Consider the following 27,522-nt stretch of genomic DNA (forward strand, 5'->3'; position numbering starts at 1 on the left):
ATCAGTCGTGAGGGACCTGGGAACCCAGGTTGATAGCAAACTGACTTTTGACCACCATATTGCCTCCGCTGTATGGAAAGCTTTCTAAATGGCCCACCTCATTAGTAAGGGTATCTCCTCCAGGGACAAGGTGGTAATAACATCCCTGTATTCTTCGCATATAAGACCGATTATTGAATACAATGCCCCTTTCGGCATGTACCTCACAAAGCACATGCAGCAGCTGGAGACACCACAGAGATTCCTCACCCGGAGAATCCAGGGCCTCCAACATCTACCCTACACAGATAGGCTAAAAGCCCTGTCCCTCTACTCAGTCTCCTACAGACTCCTCAGAGATGACCTCTGTCTGGCATACAAAGCAATCTCAGACCACGCCCTGATGGGGACTTGCTGCATATCTGCAAGTTAAGCTCCACTCGATTACCACATGTGAGATCTCAACCAGGTCTGTGACATCAATAAGACTTGTTGGCAGGACAGATTTGTGTCCCAGAGACTCCCCCTTTTGTGGAATAGACCCCCTCTCCACGTAAAACAGAGTACCTCATTAAACCTTTTTAAGCGCAACCTGGATACCTGGATGGGGAACAGAAAATACATCCCTGGGATTCCACCAATGTCCCCACTGGAGAGTGGCATAGGGTGCTGACTTGTTGGAACATGGGCTAAATTCTTGGCTAGGCTTGTAAGGGCCTCAGGGGCAATAGATTAGTAACTTCCTATGATCCTTACTTAATAAGATCCTGAGAAAAGGCATTCCAATCCGACAGAGGGGTGGAAGGGACAGTGGAATGCTTCATCTTCTGCTTCTTTTTAACATGTTTCTCTTGCAGTGGAGAAAGGGCAGGTGTAGGCCTTATGTCTGGGACTTCTTTGGGCAGGGAAAGAGGAACGATTCCAGAGCCCTCTGAAATAACAAGCCATGATTCTCCCAAGTTGTCCAAACTAGATGTCTGCATTGCCTCGGACATGCTCAGATCCCCACTTTTAGCATCTTCCAATGTGGTACCCACCAAAGACACGGACCCTACCTCCGACCGCATTGCCGAATTTTCAGCAACCTCAAGGGGTACGTCAGAGAGAGAGAAGACATAGCTGAAGAGGATTTGGGCCTGGCTTTGCTGACTTTAAGAACTAGTGGAACCCTCCATCGCGTCCCTAGCCAAATATTTAAGTCTCTGGTATTCTAAATAGAGATTTAAAGCCAACAAATGACTGGATAAAGTTTTAGGACAGGACTGATGGTTATGAGCAGGCCCCAAGCAAAACAAGCAAAGCTCGTGACCATCCTTATTGGAATTTTCCTTCCACACCTACACTTGCCCTTTCTGGATGACATTAACAACAAAAGGTAGAAGCAACAAATTACATCCACTATGGGATACTTCTCTGAAGCTGTAAAGAGAATCCACAATATGCAGTGCCAGACCGAACATACGAGTCAACTTTTCCGAATGGCGTTAAAAAGTTCTGAGGATTGTACATGCGGCTATCCCTTTTATAGCCGAAGTTCTCTGTGCCTTCGTGCGATGTCAGACATACAGGCAGTGGCATTGAGCTTTTGTATACTAGCTGGACGTCGGGTCATGGAGTGGAATACAACCCATATGCAAAGAATACTGCAACAATGAGTAGAAGGACATGGGCTGGTATGCAAGACACCCTGTCCTTATGAAACACCAAAAAAAGAATGACAAGCCATAAGGGCTTGGACACATCTGGCAGAAATAAAGGCAAATAAAATAAGTTTTCCAAGAGGAATATTGCAAGGAAGCTGAAGCTGCAGGCTCAAAAGGAGCTAGAGTTAATTTTTTCCAAAACAAAATTAAGATCCCAGGCAGGAGGAACAGGCTTCATGTGAGGCCTAATATGAAGAAAGAAGAGTTGTGGAGAATCTTACCACAGCCATAGATGTCCTTCTCTTCCATGCTGTAGTGTTTGTAACATGAGGGATTTCCCGCCTAGGCGACCCGAAAGTCCGGCCAGTATACCAAACACTTGAGCTACAGCAAGGTATGTGTGATGTTGCACACAAGATACAGTGAACTTAGGTCATAAAGTTGATGCCTGCATGTACCATCCTCAGAACTGAATTCACCAGTCCAAGGATAAGACGAAAGACATTTATCATCCAAAGAAGAACATGAACCAATGGGGAAGGTTGGTGGGACTGAATACTGCAACATGAAGAGAACATCTATGATTATGATAAGATTTTGCACAACAATTCTATGTCCTTCTATTTCCATGCTGCAGTATTCATAATGAGGAAGAACACCAATGCTCATATGTGGGAAAAGTAGGCTGCAGCACAGGAAGATTCCAGAAATCCTTGCAGAACTTCCCTGGCAAAACCTGCCCTGGATATGGGGACACAAGCCAACTTGTAGTGTTTAGTGAAGGTGTGGACAGAGGACCAAGTAGGTGCTTCCAGAATACAGGCATCATCCAGTGCCTTGAAGAAGGCTCCAGAGGAAGCTACAGCCCTAGTGGAATGGGCCTTAACTGAGGAAGAAAGTGTTTTCCCCTGAAACAAGTAGCAGAGAGTGATAGCTTTTGAAATCCAAGAGGAAATTGTCTGTTTAGAGACAGGTTTATCCAGTGCCTTGGGGTGAAAAGAAACAAACAGTTGCTCAGATTTCCTAATGGATTTGGTCTTATCCAGGTAAAATCTGAGTTGTCTATGTACATCTAAATTGTGGAGTACCCTCTCACTAGGGTTTTAAGGAGTACGGAAAAAGCTAGGTAAGTGAATGGATTAAGAGACAAGTCATTAACGCTGATGATACAACGCTAATCTGCTCTGCATCCAACATTAAACTTCTACAAGTTGAGGTGGGAGGATGGCATAGGGGTGGGAGGATGGCATAATGGTTAAGGTGTTTGCCTTACAAACAGAAGGTGCAGGGTTTGATTCTCACATGAGGTAAGTGGCTAGGCTTAAAATGGCCTGCAAAGGCAGCTAGCCTAGTACCAACCTATGAACCTATGAACAACAAAAAAACCAACAATCCTTCACTGATATAGAATATTGGCTCAATAATTCCCAACTAATATTAAACCCAAAGAAAACACAGCTTATGCCCACCCTACCAACACTCAGGATGTTACCTTTTCCATATCCTCAGGACCACCCCAGTACCAGAAGCTAAGTTACTTGGATTCACCACTGACCAACAACTAAAGTACAACAAACACATATCCCTCACTGTTGTCAAAGTCCACAGAAAGCTAGGGACCCTATATCGCTGCAAACGATACCTAACTTTAGAAGCTAGAAACACCATAGCCAGAACCCACCTGCTAGCAAGTATCTTATATACATGTCCAGTACTAACAAACCTAAATAAAACTGACCTTAACAAACTCTCCACATGCTATAATAAAATTGCCAGATTCGCTGCCGACACCAGATCACGGTCCCACCACTGCCAATCCCTGAACAAACTGCAGTGGTTAGAATTCCCAAATTTACTACAATACCACCAACTCAACCTGGCACCCCAAATACTACACTATCTTGAAAAAAACCCTGCTCTGTCCAGCCTCATAACTTTCTACAACCCTAGCAGGCAGTTACAATTTACCAACAAAGCCCTCCTAAAAAGTGTCCAATGTATAAACAGCTCGGGCAGCTCTCTCCACCAATGAAGTTGCAAAAAACTGGAATATCCTGCCTCCTGATCTCAGACTTCAAACATGTACAACCACCTTCAAAACCCAATTACAATCATACCTACACACCAATCATTTATGTACCTGCAAAGGACCTCCCTAAACTCCCAATCTGCTAATCGAGGGTATTTGCAGGAGGACCTCTCTGAACTCGCGATCTGCTAATGGAGGGTATTTGCAGGACTTCTCTGTACTCCCATTCTGCTTATGGAGAGTCCACTCAAACATTCTACTGTATTTCACTCTCTCTCTTTTTACATTTTTTAAATATTGTTTGCATGCGTATAGTATACTACAGTGCTATTTGACTATAGAGTAGTACACTTATTCTTGTATGTAATTCCTCTGTATTAAACTTTTATATTTCTAACCTGTGTTATTGCTATATATATTGTTTATATTCTGTATTTTTATTTTCTGGGGCTCCCCCCCCCCCCCAGGACTCCGCTGAAAACAGACACCAGCTGTCCAGTTGAACCATCCTGGTAAACAAATGTTAAATAAATAAATAAAAAATAAATAAACTCTCTAGTTATCAGAGAGGTAAGACAAAGCAACTGCTGGAAGAAGGTCAGCAGAGACTGCATCGTTTGTAAAGGCAGAAAGGCCATCATAAGGTCTGTGCTTAAACTGCAGCCCAAGAAGACATTATCCTGAGATGGGATGAGTGAAAACTTGCTGTAGTTGATAGTGAATCCTAGACTTAAGAGCATTGACATGATGGTTTGAAGGTTCTGGTACAGGATGTTTAGATGTTTTGCTTGTATAAGCAGATCGTCCAGGTAAGGGTAGATGAGAATTCCCCGCAGTCTGCAGAAGGCAATGACAGGAGCCAAACACTTTGTGAATATCCTTGGAGCCACATAGTCCAAAGGGCCAAGGACAAAACTGAAAATGAGAGGAAGCAACATAAAACTTAAGAATTTCCAAAACATAAGGTGAATGGGACTATGAAGGTATGCATCCTTGAGGTCTAGGGAAACCAGAAAAGCTTGAGGGAGCAAGACAGGAAACAGAGTTTGAAGTGTGAGCATCCTGAAGTTGGGAACTTGTACAAAAAACTGAGCTGGGACAAATCTAAGATTGTTCTCCAAGGACCATCTTTCCTGGGTACTAAGAACATCCTGGAATAGAAGCCTTTTCCTCTTTCCATGGAAGGAACTTCTTGAATGGTCCCCTTTGAGTGAGATCAAGTTTTGAATAACCTGTGGAAAGATGGATCGGGTCCCTTGGGGGTTATGGGATGCCCATAAAGGGAGGAATACATTTACAAGTCATGAAAAAAAAAAACATTTTGGACAATGAACAGGACCCATCTGTCTGTGGTAATGCTTGTCCAGGTAGATAGGATGTGAGAAAGGTGTTGGGGGAAGAGGGATTTTTATGAGTATGGCCAGGTAGTCACAGACTACCTGGCTTGTCTGGAAAGGGATTCTTATGGGCTGAAGATGCCCGAGAACCTAGCTGGAGTCTGTCTGTGTGAGCTCTTCTTGTGAGGTTAAGAAGAAGCTGGGCTTCTTTTCCTTATCAAGTTAGTCTTGAAATGGTAATTTCTGTGGTATTTTGGAACTTTAGAGACGAGAATATGTTTCTGTTCCTGGGGTTCTTTCCCTTTGAGTGTTTGGAGGATGGTGGCAGCATTTTCACTAAACAGAGCAGAGTTGTCCAGGGGTTCAGCCATAATTTTTGCCTCGACGTCCTCAGGCAAAGGCTGCAGCCTTAGCCAGGAGCATCTCATGTGGACAAATCCAGATGCAGCATGACAACTGCATTTAATGGAGTGTCTGTTAACTTGGGAAGAAAGTGTTAGGAGTGAAGAGAGCTGGGACTTGGCTGCTGAGTCTGGAAAATCTGTAAGCAAATTAGAAGCTTGAGAAAGTAGGGCCAGTACATATTTAGACATATGTATTTGATAGTTAATGGTCCTAAAAAATAAAGTGGAAGACATGTAGACCCTTTTTCTAAGCCTCTGCATCATGTTACTGTCCTTAACAGAAACTTACTGTCCTCAAGGACTTTATAAACCCTATCTGGTGTTTTGGGTGCAGAAGGGTGAGAATCAGGGCTTTTGGATGTTGACAGAAAAGCATCTTGAAAAGCTGGTAACAGGTAGGATAGCAGAAAGTGAAGAAGAATCTATTTGCAGGAGGTCATAGTACCTCTTTTGTACTTCTGAAACCTGAGAGCTTTCCCACTTGAAAAAATCCCTCATCTTTGAAATAGTCTCACCAAAGGAAATATCTTCCTCAGGAGAGTCCCTATCATTACAGTAAACCTCAGGGGAAGCATAACCCATGGGGGGGGAAGAGTCAATCTGTGTGGAGTAGGCCAGATACACATCTGAAGATGAGTCCTCTTCTTCAGAGGCCTCTTGTTTGACAGTAAAAGTCCTAACTAAAGGAACTGGAGGAGATACAGGAATAGGTGGCTGAGTAGAGGAGGGCTTGACTGCTAAAATGACATTCAGGATTCCCTGAGAAAAGGCTTGCCAATTTGGAGAAGGATCTTGTGAAGGAGGAATATGTTTTTGTTTTTATTTCTTCTTCTGTGGAGGATGTGCCTTAGGCTGGGAAGGTTGGGCCGACGTAGGTCTAGGTTCTGACACCAACATCAGCAATTCATCTATCATTAAGACAGGAGAGGTACTGCGAGGTGTGTCTAAAGGAGTGAGCCGTGGTTCCCCCTTGCCATCCATAACGGACATGTGTGATGCCACTGCGGACATGCGTATGGAACCCTCCCTAACGGCTTCTAAAACAGTACCCATTGAGGGAGGAGGACCAGAAACTATACGGACCTCCAGGCCTTCACTGGCCTTGACAGGGACATCCAGGATTAGAGGTACATCCAGAATTAGAGGGACAGAAAGAGATTCAGGTCTTACCTTTTTCACCTTCTTCTTTGGAGGCCTACTGACAGACCCAAGGCATCTCGCTAATAGCTTTAAATAAGAAGTTATGTACTCACCATAATGTTCCATCTGAGTAGGTGGCTTCATTTGTCTGCAACCTGTGGGTCTTGGATCCGATATCGGACCTGAGCTGGCAACTTGTAGCATAGCTATGGATCCGAGCTCCTAGCTCCTTCCCTCACCCATAATCCCCTGCCAACCTCCTATGACCTCAGATCAAGTTTGCCCCTCTATGGATACCTGAAAAGGTGTTTCAACAAGCATAATAGATAGAACAATATAACAGGACCAAGTTCTGTAGGCTGGGAGGGAGGAGGGGGGTGGTGGTTGCAGACGAATGAAGCCACCTACTCAGATGGAACGTTACGGTGAGTACATAACTTCTTAATCTGGAGTAGGGACTTCATTTGTCAGCAACCTGTGGAACAGAGTCCCCAGCTACCTGAATCTTGGGTGGCCATCATGGAAGGATGTTCTGCAGCACTGTGGATGAAAGGATGCTCTCCTTCTAGAAACTGTAGTGGTTGTATGAGATGAGGCCCAAGTAGCTGCCGAACAAATATCATCCAATGGCACTCTAGATTTAAAGGCAGCAGAAGTAGAGCTGGAGCGTGTGGAATGTGCACGGACTCCCTCAGGTGCGGGCCTCCCGGAAGCTTGGTAAGCCAGAAGAATACATTGAGAAATCCAACGTGACAAGGTGACCTTTGAAACGACTTTACCTAAACTGAATTTAGCAAAGGAGACAAACAGCTGATCAGATTGTCTGTGACCAGCTGTCCTATGAATATAGAAACGCAGCTGCCTGTGTACATCTAAGGAATGCAGCTTGTACTCTCCTTTATTTTGATACTTAGGGAAGAAAACCGGTAAGTTGATGGACTGATTGATATTGATTTCCGATGCCACCTTGGGAAGAAAGGAGGGATTGGTCCTGAGGTACACTCTGTCCGGATGGAAGACCAAGTAAGGAGGCTTTACGGAAAGGGCTTGGAGTTCCGAAACTCTCTTGGCTGAAGTGATGGCTACCAGGAATGCTGTTTTCCAGGACAAATATTTGAGATCGACCGATGCGGCTGGTTCAAAGGGAGAAGCGGTCAAGGCTTGAAGGACTAGAGAAAGATCCCAAGGGGGTATGGCTTCTTTGATAGGGGGCCTGAGTAGAAAGGTGCCCTTGAGAAATGTTTTGCACAATTTAGCTGACATCAAAGGGCCTGTCTCATGTCCCACATGGTAATGGGAGATGGCTGCCAACTGTATCATGACTGTCGAACAACTAGCTCCTTGCTGAAAGAGTCCGGTTAGAAAATCCAGTACGGACAGTAGAGGGGCAGTGAAGGGATCCAGATTATGATGTTCCGCCCAGATGGAAAAGCGTCTCCATTTACTACGGTATATTTTCCTGGTGGAAGGCTTATGTGCTGCCACCAGGATGGCTTTGACTGGTGAAGAGATGCCGGGAGTCCTGACTAAGAGTGGAACTGGAGCAACCAAGCTGTCAGCTTCAGGTTGACCAGATTCGGGGTCTGTAATTCCGATGGATGGGAGATAAGATCCGGAGTGGGATCCAGAATCCAAGGAGGACTCACTAGATGAGTCCACATGTAAGGGAACCAAGTTTGGCGAGGCCAGAATGGGGCAATGAGGATCATTCTGCTCCCCAACCGCGAGGCTTTCTGTAAGAGCTTTAGCATCAGGGGTAAAGGAGGGTAGGCATAGAGTAGACCGGGAGGCCAAACATGCACCAGAGCGTCTCTCGGGGCTTCCCCTGGTGGGGAAATCAGAGCGAAGAAGCTGTCGCATTTTGTATTTGAGGGAGAGGCAAAGAGATTGCAGCAGGGCTGCCCCCATTTTGCGAATATCTGCTTCGCTACTAGTGGGTTGAGAGACCACTCGTAAGGGGAAGGAATGGTGCGGCTGAGTTTGTCCGCCAGAATGTTGGCCCGCCCCGGAATGTGAGTTGCGATCAGAAAGCGGTTGGTGGAAATCGCCCATTCCCACACTCTCATGGCTTCTCAGCATAAGGGGTAGGATCTGGTTCCCCCCTGTTTGTTGATGTACCAAACAACAGACATGTTGTCTGACTGAATTGCAATTGTTCCTACGGGGAGGAGATTCTGAAGTGCCTGCAGTGCCAACAGCACCGCTCTCATCTCCAGAACGTTGATATGCAAGGAGGTCTCTGTGTCGTTCCACGTGCCTTGGACTGTCCTGCCCGTGTAATGCCCCCCCACCCGAGGCAAGAGGCGTCCGTGGTCATCGTGGCGAGAGGGGGAGGAGTGCAGAAGGGCCGTCCTATATGGAGGTCCGGGGATTGGAGCCACCATAACAGGGCCCTCCTGCAAACCTTGCTGATAGAGATAGGGTGGCAGGGAGGAAGTGATTGGAAGGACCATTGCACTTGCAGGGTCCACTGCAGTACCCTCATATTTAGGTGAGCACATGGAAGAAGCGTTACTGCAGCCGCCATGGAGCCCAGCGCCCTCAGGACCAATTCCGCCGGTGGAGCTTCCGATTGTAGGATGGCCCGCACATGCAATCTCAGATTCTGTAGTCGTTTCGAAGTCAGGAAGACTCGTAGATCACTGGTATCTAATCTGGCCCCTATAAACTCTATTACTTGTGTCGGAGCAAAGGAAGATTTGTCCGCATTGATTGTGATGCCTAACTGGGGTGCTAGGCGGAGAAAGTAATCTCTGGCTGAGCAGAGTAGATGCCTTTTTGGGACGGTTAGAGGCCAGTCGTCCAGGTATGGAAAGACCTGCATTCCCTGGAGTCTCAGGTGGGCCGCTATCACTGCTAAAACTTTGGTGAACACCCTGGGGGCTGTGGTGAGGCCAAAGGGAAGGACCCTGAACTGATAATGACTGGCTCCCAGCCGGAAGCGGAGAAACCTCCTGGATCATCTGTCCACTAGAATGTGGTAGTACGCATCCTTGAGGTCTATAGAGCACATCCAATCGTTCTTCCGTAAGAGGGGGAGAATGGATTGAAGAGTGACCATTCGGAATTTTTCCTTGGTTACCGACAGGTTCAAGCGGGAAAGATCTAGAATTGGTCTCAAGTCCCCTGTCTTTTTCGGCACCAGAAAGTACCTGGAGTAGAACCCTAATATGAGCTGGTCTTGGGGGAAGGGTTGGATGGCTCTTTTTTCTAACAGCTGCTGGATTTCTGCGGCTGCAGCCTCCCTCTGATCGGGTGGAACATCGGGGAGGCTCCTGAGTTTGGGGACATGATACATTGGAATTTTGTAGCCTCTGGATATGATACGAAGCACTCAGCGGTCTGATGTGATGGACTCCCATGCCGCCAGATGCCTCGAGAAATGCCCCCCCCGACTGCCTCCAGAGCAGAGCAGTCAGGCAACCCTTCAGGGCTGCTGCGTGGGCCGGTCAGAAAAGGATTCTGTGGACCCAAAGTTCTTCGGGGCCCCTCTGCCCCTAGGGCGGTGTCCTCCCTGTCCTCCTCTGCCACGGAAGGACTGGTTTTCCGGAGCAGGTTGGGAATATTGTGATTTCCGGAACCACATCTTCTTCTGTCCCTTTTGGTTCTTCGAGAAGGACCTCTGGGGAGCAGAGACGCGGACTCCGACGGCAGACAACGTCTTCCCGTCCTTCTTGCTCTGGACCAGTGTTTCACGAACGGTTTTGCCAAACAAGGCAGAACCGTCAAAAGGGGCGTTCGCAAAGGACGCCTTAAAGGGCTCTGCGAAATCACAATGCCGGAGCCAGGCCTGACATCTCATGACTAGGCCCGCTCTGCTAGCTCTAGCGGCTCCCTCAGTAGCGTGGGACAAAAGCCGCATAGAGGTATTGGAGATAGACCTTAGAGTGGCCATTCGAGTGGAGTACAACTGCTTGTCCTCCGCTGACATGGACTCAGGGGGGGAAGCAGCGTATTCTTTGATAAGATCCCGCTGCATCCTGATGACATGTGCCATATAGTTCAGAGACCTTACCGAGAAGGTCGCTGAACTAAAAACCCGCTTCCCAAGGCGATTCATCGAGCGGGACTCCTTGCTCGGTGGATGGACCGAGGGGCTCTCCTGAACTAGTTCTCTCTTCGTGGCTGCCGCCGTCAACATGGCATCTACAGGGGGACTCTTGCTCCAGTGGGACCGGTCTGTAGGGGGGGCTCAGTATCCTGTCTGGGCGTTTTGGGACTGGCTCCACAGTGTCCAGCTCCTTCCACGCCCTGGTGGTAATAAGGTCCACGAGGGGGTCGGCCGGAGAGGACACCCAAGAGGTAGACGGGCCTGCTTCGAATGCCTCCAGGAACACGGACTTGTCAGAGGAAGCCTTGGGGGCAGACCACCCACCTCTGATCCTAAGCATTTCCATGATGTCTCCAAAGGAGACATCCTCCAGGGGTGACCTTGGGGAGCCTTCTCCTTCATCCAAGTCCGTGTCCTCTGTTAAGGACTCGGGGGAGTCCACGTGCCTCCTCTTACACTTGTGCTTGCGAAGCACTTCCTCGGGGGGGCTGTCCAAGGAAGTCTCACCAGCAATATCTTGTTCCAATGGAACAACCTGGGACATCGAAGCAGGCTGTCCCTGTGGCCGGGTGATGGAAGCCTGACCCAGCAGAGAGGGAGTGCAGGGTGGAGCTGAGGCAAGGGCCAGGGGTCTGGATGCTCTCAACAGAGCCCTCTCCACTGCATCAAAGGCCGAGGGGGAGCCGCTCTCCCTGGGCTCCGAAAGTCGACTCCCACTCGGATCCGATGAAGGGATCGGAACCGGCGCTGAGACCGTTGGATCCGAGGGACCAGTGTGCTCGAGGGACCAGTGTGCTCCAACCTGGACGGAGTCGAAGGCACACTGAAACCCTCGGATCCGAAACTCAGCCCACAGCTCCGAGAGGTCGGATCCGACGATGGAGCCAACTCGAGGGCAGGGTCGGATCCGAAGTACCCAGTACTGTCGGTGCCGACCCACCCCCGGCAACAATGCCGCCCGGCTCTGAACGCTCCGAACCCAGGAAGCAGGTCGGAGAAGGAGCAATCGGACCAAAGAAAGGGGTCGAGCTCCCCCCTGAAAGGGGGGGGGGGGAGGCAAGAGCACTCCCATCTGCAGCTGGGCCTGGATGCACCTTCGCATCATCCGGTCCAAGTCTGCATCTGACAGGCTCTATGTAGATCTCGAAGAGGCCACCGAGGCAGGCCTGGAGTGCCGCCTCGATGACCTCGACGGAGATCGGGTCTCCTCCTCCTCGGGTCCCGGGAAGAAGCAAGGAGATCGGAGCCGAGGAGGAGGAGACCTGTAAGCCGTGGAGGGAGAAGCCCGCTTAGCCGGGGGGGCCGAAGCGGAGGCCTCGGCCCGCCGCTTGCGGTGCTTCTCCCTCCGTTTCTCCCTCCTGGCCTCCCTGTCCTCTGGCGCTTTAGTGGGAGTTTGAATCCCGGCCGGGGGAAGGGGGGCAGGAGTGGCTACCACCACAGGCTGAGGAGGTGCCACGGGAGGAGCGGAGGCCGAAGCCGAATCCAGAGGCAAAAGACCCGCCAGGACAAGCTTCGACCTCCGCTCTTTCAGTACCCTGGGGTTGAACACTGCACAAATGGTACATCCGGACGAGAGGTGTTCAACCCCAAGGCACTGAACACATAGAGTGTGGCCATCAGCCGGAGATAGTTTATGGCCACACTCGGTGCCTTTAGAAAAAATAGGTTTTGGGGCCTCTGCCATACCCAAAACTAAAGTACACTACACAAGCACACCAGGCCCCAAACACAAACACACACAGACACACTCTAACAACCAGCGAGGGGAGGGTGAAAACCAAAAAAAATTAAACTAGATAGGAAACCTAACCACTCACACAACTTACAATTACAAAGGTTGAGAAAAATGAAGAAATTCACTTATCTGGTAAGAAAACGCTAGGAGCTCTAAAATCTAGCTACACACTCAAGCACGGCAAACTAGATCTGAGGTCATAGGAGGTTGGCAGGGGATTATGGGTGAGGGGAGGAGCTAGGAGCTCGGATCCATAGCTATGCTATAAGTTGCCGGTTCGGATCCGATATCGGATCCAAGACCCACAGGTTGCTGACAAATGAAGTCCCTACTCCAGATCTCTGGTTTTCTAGATAAATATTAAGGGTCGATATATGACTGCAGAACGTCTTAGGAACAAATGCCTGGCAAATGGCGCAGGTCTTACAGTAGTAGGCAGACGCCAGGCAGAAAAGGCACTGACAGTGATTATCTTTGTGTGGAATCTGTTATGCACTTGCCTTTCTTGTATGACATTAACCTAAGACAAACATGCAGTAGCAAAAGCACAAATAAAATTTTCTCCATTGGGGCAATTATCTGAAAGTGAGAGTAACTTCTGCAATCAGACAAACAGTAGAAGCTGGAATTTGGACTGGCAGCAGAGAAGTTCTGAGGATGGTATGTGCAGATGTCACCTTTATGGCCTACACTGGCTGTATCTTGTGTGCAACATCGCATGTACCTAGCAGTAACTTGTCTTTGGTATACTGGCCGGATGTTTTGGGTCAACATTTTGGGTCACCTAGGAGGGAAATCCCTTATGTTATGAATACAGTAACATGGGAATGGAAGGATATCATCTTTTAGGAATTGTTTAGCCTCAAATCTAGAAGCTAAAGGAGGAAATAAAGACAGACAAGTAGATATAGCTGATAAATGGGCCTTAACAGAAGAATAAGCCAACCCAGCACTGAGCAATTCACACAGATAAGGGAGAACCAAAAGAATATCCACAGAAAGTGGATACAGGTTACAAGGAGGAGGCCAAACAGACAACCTCTTCCATTTGGATAAACAGGATTTTCTTGTAATGGGTTTCCTGGCCTCCTGCAGAATCCTAAGCATGTCCTCAGAAAAAGGTGTCTTATGTGGAATCAACATCCTATCACCCACAGTGTCATCTGAAGAGTGGACAAGTGGGGATGGATGAGAGATCCCTTGTCCTGCCTGAGTAGGTCCACCCCAGGAGGTAACTTATATGAGGCCTGCCCTTAGTTAAATGGAGAAGAGGACAGGGCCAATGCTGTCTTGGCCAAAAGGGAGTCACCAACAAGATTTTGGGAGAATCCTGTTGAATTCTGAACAGGACTTTTGGAATGAGGGGAAGGGGAGGGAACATATAAAGTAACATCCCCTTCCATGAAAGAGATGGGGGGGCACCTTCCAAACCAGAGGACCCTGGAAGTTGTCTGTTCAAAGGGGAGGCAAATAGATCTGTTTGAGGAGTACCCCACTGGTGGGCAATGTCCAGAAACATCCCTGTGAAGCGTCCATTTGCAGGGTTGAGTTAAGGACCTGCTCAGAGTGTCTGCCACAATGTTTTCACCTGAGGGAATGCAAATTGCCTGAAGAGTCACTTGATATTGGACAGCAAGATCCCATACCAGGATCTTGTTCCCCCTTGTTTGTTTACATACCACCTCACTGTTTTATTGTCTGCAAGTACCTTGAGAGGGCCTGGGGAGAAAACAGGATGAAAAGCCAGAAGCACCAGCAGACGAGCTCTCATCTCTTTGACACTGATGTGTTCTTTCTGTTGAAGATGTGACCACACCCCCTGCACCTTTAGCTGCTTCCCATCCCACATCTGAAGCATCTGTGAAGAGCTCCTGTGAGGTAAGAGTGGGACGAAAAGAGAGGCCTGGATTTAGAGACAACTGCTGGAGCCACCAGTGAAGTTTCTTCCTGAAACAAGGTAGAAGAGGAACTACAAATTCTAGGGGATGCACATGTTGACGCTAAACTTTAGGAACCAATGAAATGTTCTCATATGGAGTTTGGCCATAAGGAGCGGGCAGGTGGATGCCATGAATCCCAGAGCTCTCAGAATCTCCCTGGCTGTAATAGAGGCCAGAGGACGAAGAGATTGAAAGGAAATGAGTGTCAAGGCCTTGGAAAGAAGCAGGGATGCCAGCATAGGCACCATCTGAATCCTACTATACCAAAAATATGGTCCTGAGAAGGACTCTAGAGGATGCCTGAAACAGGAGGTCATCCATGTATGGAAATTCTTGGATCCTCTGAATATTGTAAAAATCAATTACAGGAGCAAGGCATTTCCTGAATACCCTTGGGGCAGTAGACAGGCCCAAAGGGCAAACCAGACAAGTGAAAATGTCATGAAGCAATGGAGAAACGTAAAAAATTCCTCAAAAGGAGATGGATCTGAATATGAAGAGAAGCATCCTTGAGATCTAGAGACACCATATAGGCCCGAGGAAGCAAAAGAATGAACAAAGTCTGAAGGAACAACATTCAAAAGGAGGACACCTTCAGAAAAGTGTTTAGATGAGACACGTCTTGAATTGGTCTCAAAGTACCAGCTTTTTTTGGGTACTAGAAACATCCTGAAGTAAACCTCCCTCACCCTTTGGGACACAGGCACCTCCTGAATAGTACCCCCCCCCCCCCGAGTCAAAAGGTCCTGAAGCACCTCTGGAAAAGAGAGGAGTTGTTCCTAAGGGGGCTGAGGAACACCCATAAAACAGGGAAGGGATTTCCAAACCATGAAATACCCCTGAGGAATAATGGACAGGACTCAGGAATCCTGGGTAATCTGGAGCCAAACAGGAAGCAAGAGAGAGAGAGGCGAAGAGAAAAGAAGAAAGTGGCTGGGAAGAATAGAATAGTCAGACAGCACCTGGTTTATTTAGAAAAGGAGACTTCTGAGTCACTGGTCTGAGGGCAACTTGCCAGCAGAATTTTGAGAAAGCATGGATTTTGATTGATGAGAAAGATAGGCCTTTGTCAAGCATCTCAGTTAAGTATTGCAATATCTGCGGAATATGTGGTTCTGCTGTTATCAGTTCCTTGTGCTTGATTCCAAGCACAGAATCTCTTCCATTTGTCAGCATAGGATTTTCTAGTACTAGGCCTTCTGGCTTCCAAAATGACATCTATCACAGCTTTACTGAGAGGTGTCATTTGTATGATTACAAGATTAGCCATGCTGCTAGATTTAGAGTCTGTAGTTGATTGTGCATGATCTGATTGTTTTGCTGGGGCAGTAGTTGTGGTTTTTGAGGCAAGGTCCAAGCTGTGTATTGAGACAAGTTCCTTAGGATTGGGTACCAGTATTGGTGGGGCCAGTCCGGGGCAATTAATATCATTTTTGGTTTCTCTTGTCTGACTTTTAGGAGGACCTTGGGTAGAAGAGGCAGAGGAGGAAAGGCGTAAACTGATAGGTTTTTCCAAATGAAGGACAGGGCATCCACTTTCCATGCTTGTCTGTGATAAGTCCTTGTACAGAATCTTTTCAGTTGATAATTTTGAGGAGAGGCAAATAGATCCATGCCTGGATTCCCCCATTTCTCTGTTATCATGCAGAAGACTTACGGATTTAATTTCCACTTGTGAGGATCCATAAAGTTTCTGCTTAAATCGTCTGCCAGAGTGTTTTGTATTCCTAGCAGGAATTAAGCTTGCAGGTGTATTTGGTAGGTCAAAGCTGTGTCCCACAGTGCCATGGCTAATCTGCAAAGGGGGTATGAGTGTGTGCCCCCTTGCTTGTTTATATACCACATGACTGTGGTGTTGTCCATCTTTATCAGTAGTTGTCCTGGATGAAGTAAGTCCTTGAAGGCTGTTAGGGCATTTTGAACAGTCAGCATCTCTTTCTGGCTGATATGTAGATGCATTAGTTTTGGTGCCCATATGCCCTGAATGCATCTTCCTGCCATGTGGGCCCCCCAGGTATAATCTGATGCATCTGTTGTTAAGGTTTGGCTGGCAGGGGGGTAGAGTGAAGGGCCGTCCCATGTTTTGGCGACAGGCCTTTGCCCACCATAGAAACTCCTGTTACAGGCAGGGAATGAGAGGAATCATTGTTTCCAGACTGTGTGAATGTTGACTCCATAAACACTTTAGGTACCACTGAAGTTTCCTCATATGCAGTCTTGCATATGGAATTAGTAGGATGCAGGATGCCATGAAGCCCAGAGCCTGCAAAATTTGTCTAGCAGAAGATTGGGTTTTTGTTGCCATCAGTTTTAAGCAAGTAGTCAGTTGCCTTTGTCTGGCGTGAGGTAAGCTGTCTGGGCAGTTGTATTCAAGCTTGCACCCAGGAATGTTATCTTTTGAGAGGGTACCAGTTGTGATTTCTTTTCATTTATTGTGTACCCTAGGCATGTTAGAAGCCTTCTCACAAACGCCAGGTGTCGTAGAAGAGTGTACTTTTTCTCTGCTTGAATGACAGTTGTCCAAGTAAGGATATATTTGAATACTTCTTCGTCTGCAAAATGCAATTACTGGTGTCAGGCACTTTGTAAAGACGCTTGGTGCAGCAGATAAGCCAAAGGACAGTGCAGAGAATTGGTAATGCATTAAGCCAGCCTTGAATCTGAGGTATCTTCTGCATGACTGTCTTATTGGGAAATGCAGGTATGCCTCTTTTAGGTCTAAAGTCACCAGCCAAGCATTCTTGCCCAGCATGGGCAGAAGCTGCTGCAAAGTGAGCATTTTGAATTTTGGAATGTCCAGGTATGTGTTCAAAATCGATAAATGCAGTATTGGCCACTAGGCCTTGTCCTTTCTGGGTACCAAGAACAGTCTTGAGTAAAAACCTTGTCCTTTTTCCTGTTCTGGTACTGGCTGAATGGCCCCCATACCCATGAGGGACGTAACCTGTTTCTGTGCCTCTGCCCATTGATTTTTTGGCAGATGTGGCCAACCATTTGTCATTGGCAGAGTGTGGAAATGGAATCTATATCCCTGTGATACGATGTTTAGTACCCACTTGTCCAGGGTTATTAACTGCCAATTTTGAGCAAAAAGTGCTAATTTCCCCCCTATGGGTGCTGCCAAAAGATAAGTGCTTGGTGTAGGCAGAGGGAAGTCATTGGGATTACTTTCTGTAGGTCTGCGTTTTATCTCCTCCAGATTTGGAGGTGGATGCGCCCCATTTCTTTGACCTGTATGAGTTGTGAGCCTGGTACCTGGAACCCTTAGGGCGTCTGGATTTGACCCTTTGAGCTCTGTCTGACACAGACAGGAAAGGACCAATTTTTTGTAGGCCAGTGTCTACTGAATCTTGGTGGCTACACTTGTAAGAAATCTTTAACAGTTTGCATAGACTTAGCTTTGTCTTCAATTTTCTTTAAAACCTCTTCTGCCTTAATACCAAACAGAGAATCATGCTGTAAAGGTGCATCTAGCAATTTAGCTTTAACATGATTCCTTTAACCAGGCATGCCTCCCAATCACAGATCCAGTAACTGTGGCCCTGCAGGAGGCCTCTAAAGAATCAAAACCACATTGCAAAGTATACTTTCCAACTTGTTCAGCTGCATGCAATAATTCCTGTAATTCTTTATTTTCTGCACATTCTGAAATCAACATCATTTTCTGTTTCAGCAATTCCATAACATGTTGTCGGTACTTAAGCATATGAAATCGACAATTTAAGGCCCTGATAGCCAAGGTTGCAGATGTATAAACCTTTTTCCCCCATCTGTCCAGTGCCCTAGAATCTCTGTCAGAGGGGGGTAGGGTTTTTTGCTGTTGAGGCCTTAACTCCCTTTGGACCCTGTGAAATAGTTTCAGGATCAGCAGCAGGGGACTCTGTAAAATCTGTCAGGCTTACTGGGAGCTGGAGGTAAGGAGTCAGGGGTCAAGCTTGACTCGGAAAACACATCATCCACAATGTCTAAAACAGGGGGAATGGCTAAAGGCTTGTGCTGAGGGAGAAGAAGGAAATCCCTGATCCTCTTTTTTGATTCTGAGAAGTCTTGACTCTCCCAGTGAAAATGCTCCCTCAAAGTATACAAGGTTTCTCCAAATGAATAATCCTCAGGAGGAGATACAGATGGAATAGACTCCTCAGCATCAGAATCCTCATAGGGAGAAATAGATAATTCCTGATCAGAAGAGGAATCAGAAGAAATAGAAACCCGATCTGAAGATTCATAATCAGTGTCTTGCCTAGGCCTCTTATCTGGAGGGGGTTGGGTACCCCTGATAAAGGTAATAAGGTCTACAGCCATTTTGATCATCTGTTTTTTTAGGCATAGGGGTCTGTGCACGTGGCTCATGCATCGTTTTTTAGGTTTAGAAGTTGCTTTTGTCTACGGTTTTGCAGCTGTCATCGGTTTGATATACAAATGTTGAGGTCTGAAAACACCCTCAGAAGCCGGTGCCTGCTCAGCGGCTCCAGACTCATCCGAGGGCGATACATCCGTCGGTCCAATACCTTGAGTATCTTGTGGCATGCCGGACACCACATGGGTGTCGGTAGAGACCTGCGACTCGAAGGTAGCGGGTATCAGGGGCTGCGAAAGCACCTCACTGAGTACCGGCATACCGGCTTAGGAGAAGCTTCGTTGTCGGTTTTGGATCTTGACTGCCTTTCTCTGTCCTTTTCTTTGTGTTTTTTATGCACTCCGGTAGTCGGATTGCTATCAGATGACATTTCTGGGTAGTTAAATCTGTTTCCAAAATACTTTAATGCAAAAATATACCGACGCTTAACAGTGTGTTGGTTAAATCTAGCACAAAACCGACAGCTAGGCACGTTGTGATCAGGGCCTAGGCAAGGAATACAGTATAAATGAAAATCCTTATGAGGTATTTGCTTCCTACAAGTAATACAATTATTAACTTTTTCTGACATCGGTAAAAAGCAAGAAAAAATTTTCCCCAATGGGGTACTTAGCTTTAGTGAAAACTTCGGTTCTGAAACTCGAACTTGAATATTTCAGTAGTCGGACAACTGGCACTTGCGAAATGCTTCTGCTTCGGGCACCGTGCGGCAAGAAAGACTAAAGAAAATGGCGTCGGCTGCATGCTTTATATCCCTGACAACCTGACGTCATGGAAAAGAAGAAAGCAACCGACGCAGGCCCCAAGACTTTGGAATTCAGGCCGACTGAGGGCAACCTGCCAGCAGATTCCCTAAATGTAATGACTGCAACAATGAAACATGAAGAACATCAACAGAAGGTTTATGAGAATCCATCTGCAGCAATTCATACTATTTTTTATGCACCTCACAGACCTGAGCAGAATCCCATTTAAAGAATTCCATCAACCTGGATATCATATCCCCAAAAGAAATCTATTCAAAGGAAGTATCAGGAGTGGTAGATTCCTCTTCCTCTGATCCATAGTCCAAAGAAGGAGGAATGTGAGACAAGTAAGCAAGGGATTCCTCATCTGAATCCAGCTCCTCAGCTCATTCTCAGAGGAATCCTATTCTCTGGGTCTTTTTAGAGTAGAGGACCAAGGGAGGGCTGGAACAGAAACTCCATGAGGAGGTTTCAATGCCATCAAAGCACTAAACAAACTCTAGTGGAGGCCTGCCATTCACTCTGTGGATCCTTAGGAGCAGAAGAAATATGTTTAGTATTTTGCTTTTTCCTTCATTGGGATGACCACCTTATAAAATTTGGAAGGCTCTGACCCAGGATGGCATTCAATGATGGTAATAAGGATGACTTCTTTGACTAATATTTGATGAACACCCCCCTAGGCCCCTCAGAAATAATCGGCGGTGGTTCCCCTGAGTGTCTGTAATGGATATCTGCAAAGCCTCTGTGGATGTGCTGAAAGTCACATCCTCACCAACCTCCAAACCGGTTGTGGCAGAGGAATCTAATGACAAAGTCAGGCGAACCTCTGGGCGTTCAATCACCTCAAGAAAGATGTCCGGCAGAGGCTTATCAGCAAAAGATTCCGGCCTATGCTTCTTGGCCTTCTTCATTGATAGCTGTCCCTCAGTGTGGGTAGTAAACTCTATCGTGTCTTTCACAAGAAGCTTAAACTGATTTTCAAGATAAAAGCACCAAAGAAGATAGTCTACTATGAAGGGTTTTAGGTACAAAAGCCTGACAAATGGAACAGGACATATGGTTGTGAGAGGCACCTAAGCAAAAAAATACTGGTCGTGGCAGTCTTTATGGGGAAGCTGTCTCCCACACTTGGCATTTACCCTTCCTGGATCATATGAAACCCCATAAGCAGCAATAAAAAAGGATAAGTAAAAAAAAGAACCCCAATGGGGCAGTTATCTCCAATGGCTTAGTGAACCAGCTAAAGAATGGGCATACAGACAGACAATCAAGCAATGGCGTTTAGACTGGTGGCAAGGAAGGTCTGAGAATGGTACATCTGGACATCACCTTTATGCCCTACGCAAAGCATGGAGCATACATGTGACATACAGAGTACCTTAAAGCAATCTAAAGGCTTTGGTATAATGGCTGGACGTCAGGCTGTCCTACGCAGGGGATCCCTAAAGTAATGAATACTGCAACAGTGAAATGGAAGGATATCTTTGCAGATCCAAAAAGCAATGGGCAGAAGTAATGCTTTTAACAGTAACAGAAATTTATCACTGGGAACCATCATTCTAGGACAGCAGCCCAAATTCCCTACAAAAGGGAAGTGACACAGAATGAAGTCAAGTGTGTAAAGCAGATGTATCTGCAAACTACGTGCTGCTTTGTCTGTCACTCTCTCTCCCTGGCCTCCACTAGGGGTTACACTGCCATTGAGACACCCCATATGTACCACCATTGGGACAGAAGAACTGTTGTACAGGAACTTAAACCAGTCCTATAGCCAAGCCAAGCCAACTCTTCTAGCAGCCATGGCTCACTCCAAAACCCATGGCACTGATAGCAAACATCCCATCCCACCCCCGTGCTGCAGCACCCTAACAATTTTTGAGGACCATTCTAAATTTCTACTACTAAATGTCAAATGAAAAGACTCAGTTCTGCATAAAAAGTAAAACCCCACACATTTTGGCAAATCACACTTCTTTTAACATATTTACAATTAATCACCACACTGTTAACTTTAGATATTTCAGACATATTTCACGTCGACTGAATTGTGTTTACTGCTACTGATTTTTTTGTTATTTACATGAGAAAAGTGCATATTATATACTCACTTTAAGCTCATAATGTAGACTACTATGTTTTAATTTTGCAGTGTGCACGTCTGTAATACAAAAATCCCAGCCAGTAAATATTTTGTTGCAAAATGTCTGGTAACGATCCTCATCCAATACTAGGTTTTGTTTAAATCCCAGTACAGACCTGGTGAAATAAAACAGGGTTAACACAATTAAAATGGAAAACAATGAAAGAGAACAGATGCAGAGTCAGAAATTGGTAAACTACAATAAGTACAGCTGTACAGGGTACTCCATATTCAGTATAAAATTACATCTCCACTAGCAGCTGAGACTGTACTCAATGTTAGTCACCAGTTTCATTTCTGCAGCAGTCAATTGATGAACTTGTTTTCTAAAGCAGACTTTATCTTACAATAAATGCAGACTTTGGCAGATATATATCCCCTGTAAAGCTAGTGTTATCCTATTCCATATTTTCTTCTTCATAGGATAAACATGAGTAGGTGGTTCTAATAAAGGATATCGGGGTTAAGTGCACTAAAAGAAAGGAAGACTTAAAGGACACTGCAAGAGGAATTTCTCCTTACCCCTAAGGTGCAGAGATACTGTTACTGATGATCTTTGTTGGTAGTAGTAGTATGTGTGTGGGTGTGCGCACGTGTGTGTGCTACACAGACACGGTTACGGATGATCTTTTTTGTTGGTAGAAGTAGTGTGTGTGTGTGTGCGTGTGTGTGCGTGTGTGTGTGTGCTTCACAGACACTGTTACTGATGATCTTTGTTGGTAGAAGTAGTGTGTGTGTGTGTGTGTGTGTGTGTGTGTGTGTGTGTGTGTGTGTGTGTGTGTGCTTCACAGACACTGTTACTGATGATATTTGTGGGTAGGGGTAATGTGTGTGTGTGTGTTGTGTACACTTACCGTAAATGTAGATGTTCGAGTGTATTCACTGTTGCAGCATTGCATTTGGGTAATCTGCTGGCAGTAGCCCTCAGTCGGCCTTGATTAACAAAGTCTTGGGTCCTGCGTCGGTTGCCGTCCCTTCTTCCAGGACGTCAGGTTGTCAGGGGTATAAAACATGAAGCCAACGCCATTACATTTATTTATTTATTTTTTTTAATTTATTTTACATTTGTTGACCGGGCTAGTCTAGCTGGACACATGTCCATTTTCAGTAGAGGCCCGGGGTGAAAAGCTCCAAGAAAACATACAAAATTAATATAGAAGTTATGACAGATCAATATAGAAACAGCAATTGTTACATAAAAACAGTGTTTTTTTTTTCAAAAGAAGTACAAATTATAATACTCATAGTGATTACGAGAGATGGTACAATATACATATATACATAAATTTTATATGCAATAATATAGATTATTGAAACATTAAAGGGAAGATTGTAAAGGATGTAGGGTGAAAATTAGTGTAAAGGAAAAAAGTTAGTCAGGGTTAGTACAGGAGCATAGCCAGTGTTTATTGAGAAATAGTTTTAGATTCCTTTTAAAAAGTGAGAGAGAAGTCTGAGATGTGATTTCTGAGGGTAGTTTATGCCATAATTTTCCAACAGAGTTAGAGAATAAGGAGTCACCTGCTGAGTTGTTGGATTTGGTAGTATTGATCGGCAGTTTGTTTGAGGAGCGTAGATTCTTGAGATTATTATAAGGTGTAATGAGGCTAGAGAGTATTGGAGTGTTGCTGGGTTGATACAGGGTCTTGTGGGCTATTGTAAGCTGGTGAAACCGAAGCTGGTTAAGAAATTCTAGCCAGTCTAGTTCTTTTAGATTCAAACAGTGATGGGTTCTAAAAGGAGAGCCTGTAGCAAATCTAGCAATATTATTATAGGATGTTGCTAGTTTGTTGAGGTTGTTTTTAGAGAGATTGGTGTATATAGGAGAAGCACAGAGTAGAGTGGAGATTAAGTGAGTTCTGGCTATAGCGGTCCTAGCTACTGGTGTAAGAAAGGGTTTGATTCTGTAAAGGGATCCTAGTTTTTTGTTAACTAATTTTATTGTGGTGTTTATGTGAGTATCAAAGTTGAGGTTGTTGTCAATTGTTATTCCTAAGAGTTTAGTGGTTGGGTCAGGAGAAATAAGAGTACCGTTGTTGGATGTGAGAGTGAAATGTAAAGGGGTGGACTTTCGGGTTCGTGTGAAGAGCAACAGTTTAGTTTTTTTGGGGTTTAGGAGGAGGCAGCGGTGTGAGAGCCATTGTTCTACAGTATTGAAAGCTTTTTGGGTAAGAGACTGAAGCTCAGTTTGAGAAGGGGCTGAACAGATTTATAGTAGAGTCATCTGCATATTGAATGCAGGTTGTGTGTGGAACAGCTGATTGCAGGTCATTAATATAAATGGAAAATAGGAGTGGGCCTAATATGGAGCCCTGTGGGACACCGAGGGAGATAGGAAGGTGATTAGATAGTTTATTTTGCCAGAGTACAGCCTGCTGTCGGTTTTCTAGGTAAGATGTGAAACAATTCATAGATAGAGGATCTTGTGAAAGGGATTTCAGTATGTGTAGAAGGAGTTGGTGATTAACCATGTCAAAAGCTTTAGATAAATCTATGAAGACTGCAGAGGAAAGAATATTTTTGATGTGGTTTTTGTTGATACAGTTTGTGAAGGATAGCAGGGCAGTGGTGGTACTGTGGAAAAGTCTGAATCCATGTTGACAGTTGGCAAGTAGGTTATGGAGAAGATGGTTAAGTAGTTGCTTATGGATGCACTTTTCCATTATTTTTGCAAGAGGGGATAGTAGAGCTATGGGACAAAAGTTAGAGAAGTCACTGGAGTTCCCCCTTTATGTAGTGGGATGATATGAGAAATTTTCCAGATAGATGGGATCCTTCACTTATGGTTCTATTTATCAGAATGGAAATGGGATAGGCAATGGCTTTATCTCCTTTTTGCAGGAATTCTGCTGGGAGTTTGTCAGCTGAGGGGGTGGTAGGTTTTAATTTTTGGAGAAGGGAGCAAATAAAGGAAGTAGACACTGGTTGTAAATGAAATGATGGGGGTGGGTTTATAGTAGAAGTAGACTAATTTGAGATATCAGGAGGTAGGTGGCTAGCAAGAGTTTGGATGGTGTCTGTGAAGAAAGAATTGAAGGCATTAGTTGTTTGTGTGGGATTCTCAGAGTTTGAGCCTTGCAGGTTGGGCGTGATAGATTGGCCTGGGTATAGAAGTTTGTTAATGCTAGTCCAAAGTTTCCGTGGTTCCTTATGGGAGGTTTGCTGTAATTGGAGATAAATGTTCTTTTTTTCTAACAGGATGGCTTTTTTTGTATTATTTCTATGTTGCCTAAAGGTTTGGTGATCTGTAGGATTCTTAGTAGTACGCCAAATGCTTTTAAGCATAGAAAATAAAGAAGAGGTATAGTAAAAGAAAAACGGGGTTGGAGGGAAGGTAACCAGGACTGCAACAGTGAATACTCGAACATCTACATTTATGTGTACACAACTGTACTATGTTCTTCGTGTTTCACTGTTGCAGTCATTACATTTGGGTAGATTCCCAAAGCTATAGTTGGGAGGATGGATTTATACAACATCAGGACCAGCTATAAGGCCCTGCAAAACAGCAGTGGCAAAGCCAGCTCTGGATTTAGAGAAAATTGGTAAGTGATAATGCTTCATGAAACTATGAACTGAGCTCCAGGTAGTAGCTTCTAGAATATCCCTGGTAGGAACACATCTGAGAAAGGCTGCTGAAGTAGATGCAGCCCTGGTGGAATGAGATCCGATCCCACTGGGGGATAGGTTTACCACGGTGCTTATAACAGAAATGAATACAATGGCTTATCCATTTAGAAATGGTTTGCTTTGAAATAGCCTTCCCCCCTGCAGCAAATGCTACCAGCAGTTGTTCAGATTTTCTTCGAGATTTAGTCCTGTCCAAGTAGATTCTAAGTTGTCTGGGTATATCCAATGAATGCAGAATCCACTCTCCCTTGTTCTGTGGATTGGGAAAGAAAGTTGGCAAATAAATGGAATGATTAAGAGCCACATTGGATACCACCTTGGGCAAGAATGATGGATTGGTCCTGAGTGACACCTGTCTGCATGAAAGATGATGAAAGGCTCCACTGCCATAAAGGCCTGTAATTCAGATATCCTTCTAGCTGAAGTGATTGCTAAAAGAAATGCTGTTTTCCAGGAAAGAAATTTTAAGTCTGCAGATGCAGCTTGCGCGAAAGGAGGGAGAGTGAGTTTCTCTAATACAAAGTTAAGGTCCCAGGCAGGGGTTGGAGCTCTCCTGGGTGGTCTCAAGTTTTTGGCCCCTCTGAGATACTGCTTTAAAAGAGGATGAGAGAAGAGGGATCTGTGTTGTAATGAGCTGAAATGGCTGAGGCATGAATTTTTATGGAAGAAAAAGACAGGCATTTGTGAAGCATCTCAGTTAAGTATTGCAAAATCTGAGGTAAATTGGGCGCTGCTGTGCTCATCCCTTGAGACTGATTCCAGGCACAGAATCTTTTCCATTTGTCAGCATAAGATTTTCTAGTACTAGGTCTTCTCGCCTCCAAAATGACATCCATCACAGGTTTGCTGAGGGATGCTAAGGGGGAATTTAAGTGATTAGTTAAGCTGCAAGGTTCAATGTTTGGAGCTGAGGATGCAGAATTTGGTTCTCCTGCTGAGACAGTAAGGAAGGTGTCTGAGGCAGGTGCCATGGAGAAATGTGTGACACACTGCGCAGGAGTGGGTACCAGTGTTGGCGAGGCCAGTCTGGAGCAATTAAAATCATTTTTGGTTTGTCCTGTTTAATTTTTAGCAGAACTTTGGAAAGCAAAGGCAGAAGGGGAAAGGCATAGAATGATAGGTTTTTCCAGCTGAAGGACAGAGCATCCACTTTCCAGGCTTTTTTACGATGAGTTCTTGTGCAAAATTTGTCCAACTGGTAGTTATGGGGTGAGGTAAAAAGATCTAGGTCTGGGCTCCCCCATTCGCATGACAACATGGTGAAAATCCATGGTTCTAGTTTCCATTCATGAGGGTCGATGAAATTTCTGCTTAGTTTGTCTGCCAGAACATTCTGCTTTCCTGGCAGGAATTGAGCTTGTAGTTGTACTTGGTAGCTCAAGGCTGTGTTCCACAATGCCATCTAGTCTGCAGAGGGGGTAGAAATGTGTACCCCCCTGCTTGTTTATGTACCACATAACCATGGTGTTGTCTGTCTTTATCAGTAATTGTCTTGGATGAAGGTAGTCCTTGAAGGCTGTCAGTGCATTCTGTACAGCTAGCATTTCTTTTTGCTTGATATGAAGGTGCATTTGATTTGGGCTCCATTTGCCCTGAATTAACTTCCCTGCCAGATGAGCCCCCCATGCATAGTCTGATGCGTCTGTAGTTAGGGTTTGGGCGGCAGGGGGTGGTGTGAATGGCAGTCCCTTGTTTTGGTGGCAGGCCTCTGCCCACCACAGGAACTCTAAGCGCAGGCAAGGTATGATAGGGATCATTGTTTCCAGGCTGTGACAATGTTGACTCCATAAACTTTTTAAGTACCAGTAAAGTTTCCGCATATGCAGTCTTGCATATGGAATTAGAAGTATGCAAGAGGTCATGAACCCCAAGGCTTGCAGTATTTGCCTTGCAGATAGCAAGGTTTTTGTTTTTGTAGCCACCTGTTTGAAGTAAGTCACCAAATGAATTTGCTTTTCTGACATAAGGTAAGCCATCTGGGGAGTTGTATTCAAGCTTGCACCCAGGTATGTAACCTTTTGACAGGGTACCGGTTGAGATTTCTTTTTGTTTATGGTGCACCCTAGACAGGTTACAACTCCAGATGTTTTAGAAGAATGGCCTGGTTTTCTGCCTAAATTAGACAATCGTCCAGGTATGGATATATTTGAATATTTCTTTGCCCGCAAAATGCAATTACTGGAGCCCGGCATCTTGTGAATACCCTGGGTGCAGCAGACAAGCCAAAGGGCAGTGCAGAGAACCGATAATGCATGCAGCCTGCTTTGAAACGTAGGAATCTTCTGCAGGATTCCCTGACTGGGATATGCAGGTAAGCCTCTTTTAAGTCGAGAGTTGCCAACCAGGCATCCTTGCCTAGCATAAGAAGTAACTGGTGAAGAGTCAGCA

The 27,522-nt window shown here is 45.6% G+C and overlaps 1 protein-coding gene across 2 annotated transcripts in view; it reads right to left on the reverse strand.

Moving 5' to 3' along the window:
* TMC7 (transmembrane channel like 7) overlaps positions 1-27,522 on the reverse strand; it is a 689,334-nt gene that overhangs the window by 364,675 nt on the left and 297,137 nt on the right. For both annotated transcript variants that reach the window (XM_044089735.1, XM_044089734.1), the window contains exon 7: positions 21,473-21,620. In XM_044089735.1, coding sequence (XP_043945670.1) covers positions 21,473-21,620 — 148 coding nt within the window. The remainder of the gene's footprint in view (positions 1-21,472; positions 21,621-27,522) is intronic.

Source organism: Protopterus annectens, chromosome 12.part0 (assembly GCF_019279795.1).
Source record: "Protopterus annectens isolate FY-2018-M chromosome 12.part0, PAN1.0, whole genome shotgun sequence".
NCBI classification, from domain to species: domain Eukaryota; kingdom Metazoa; phylum Chordata; order Ceratodontiformes; family Protopteridae; genus Protopterus; species Protopterus annectens.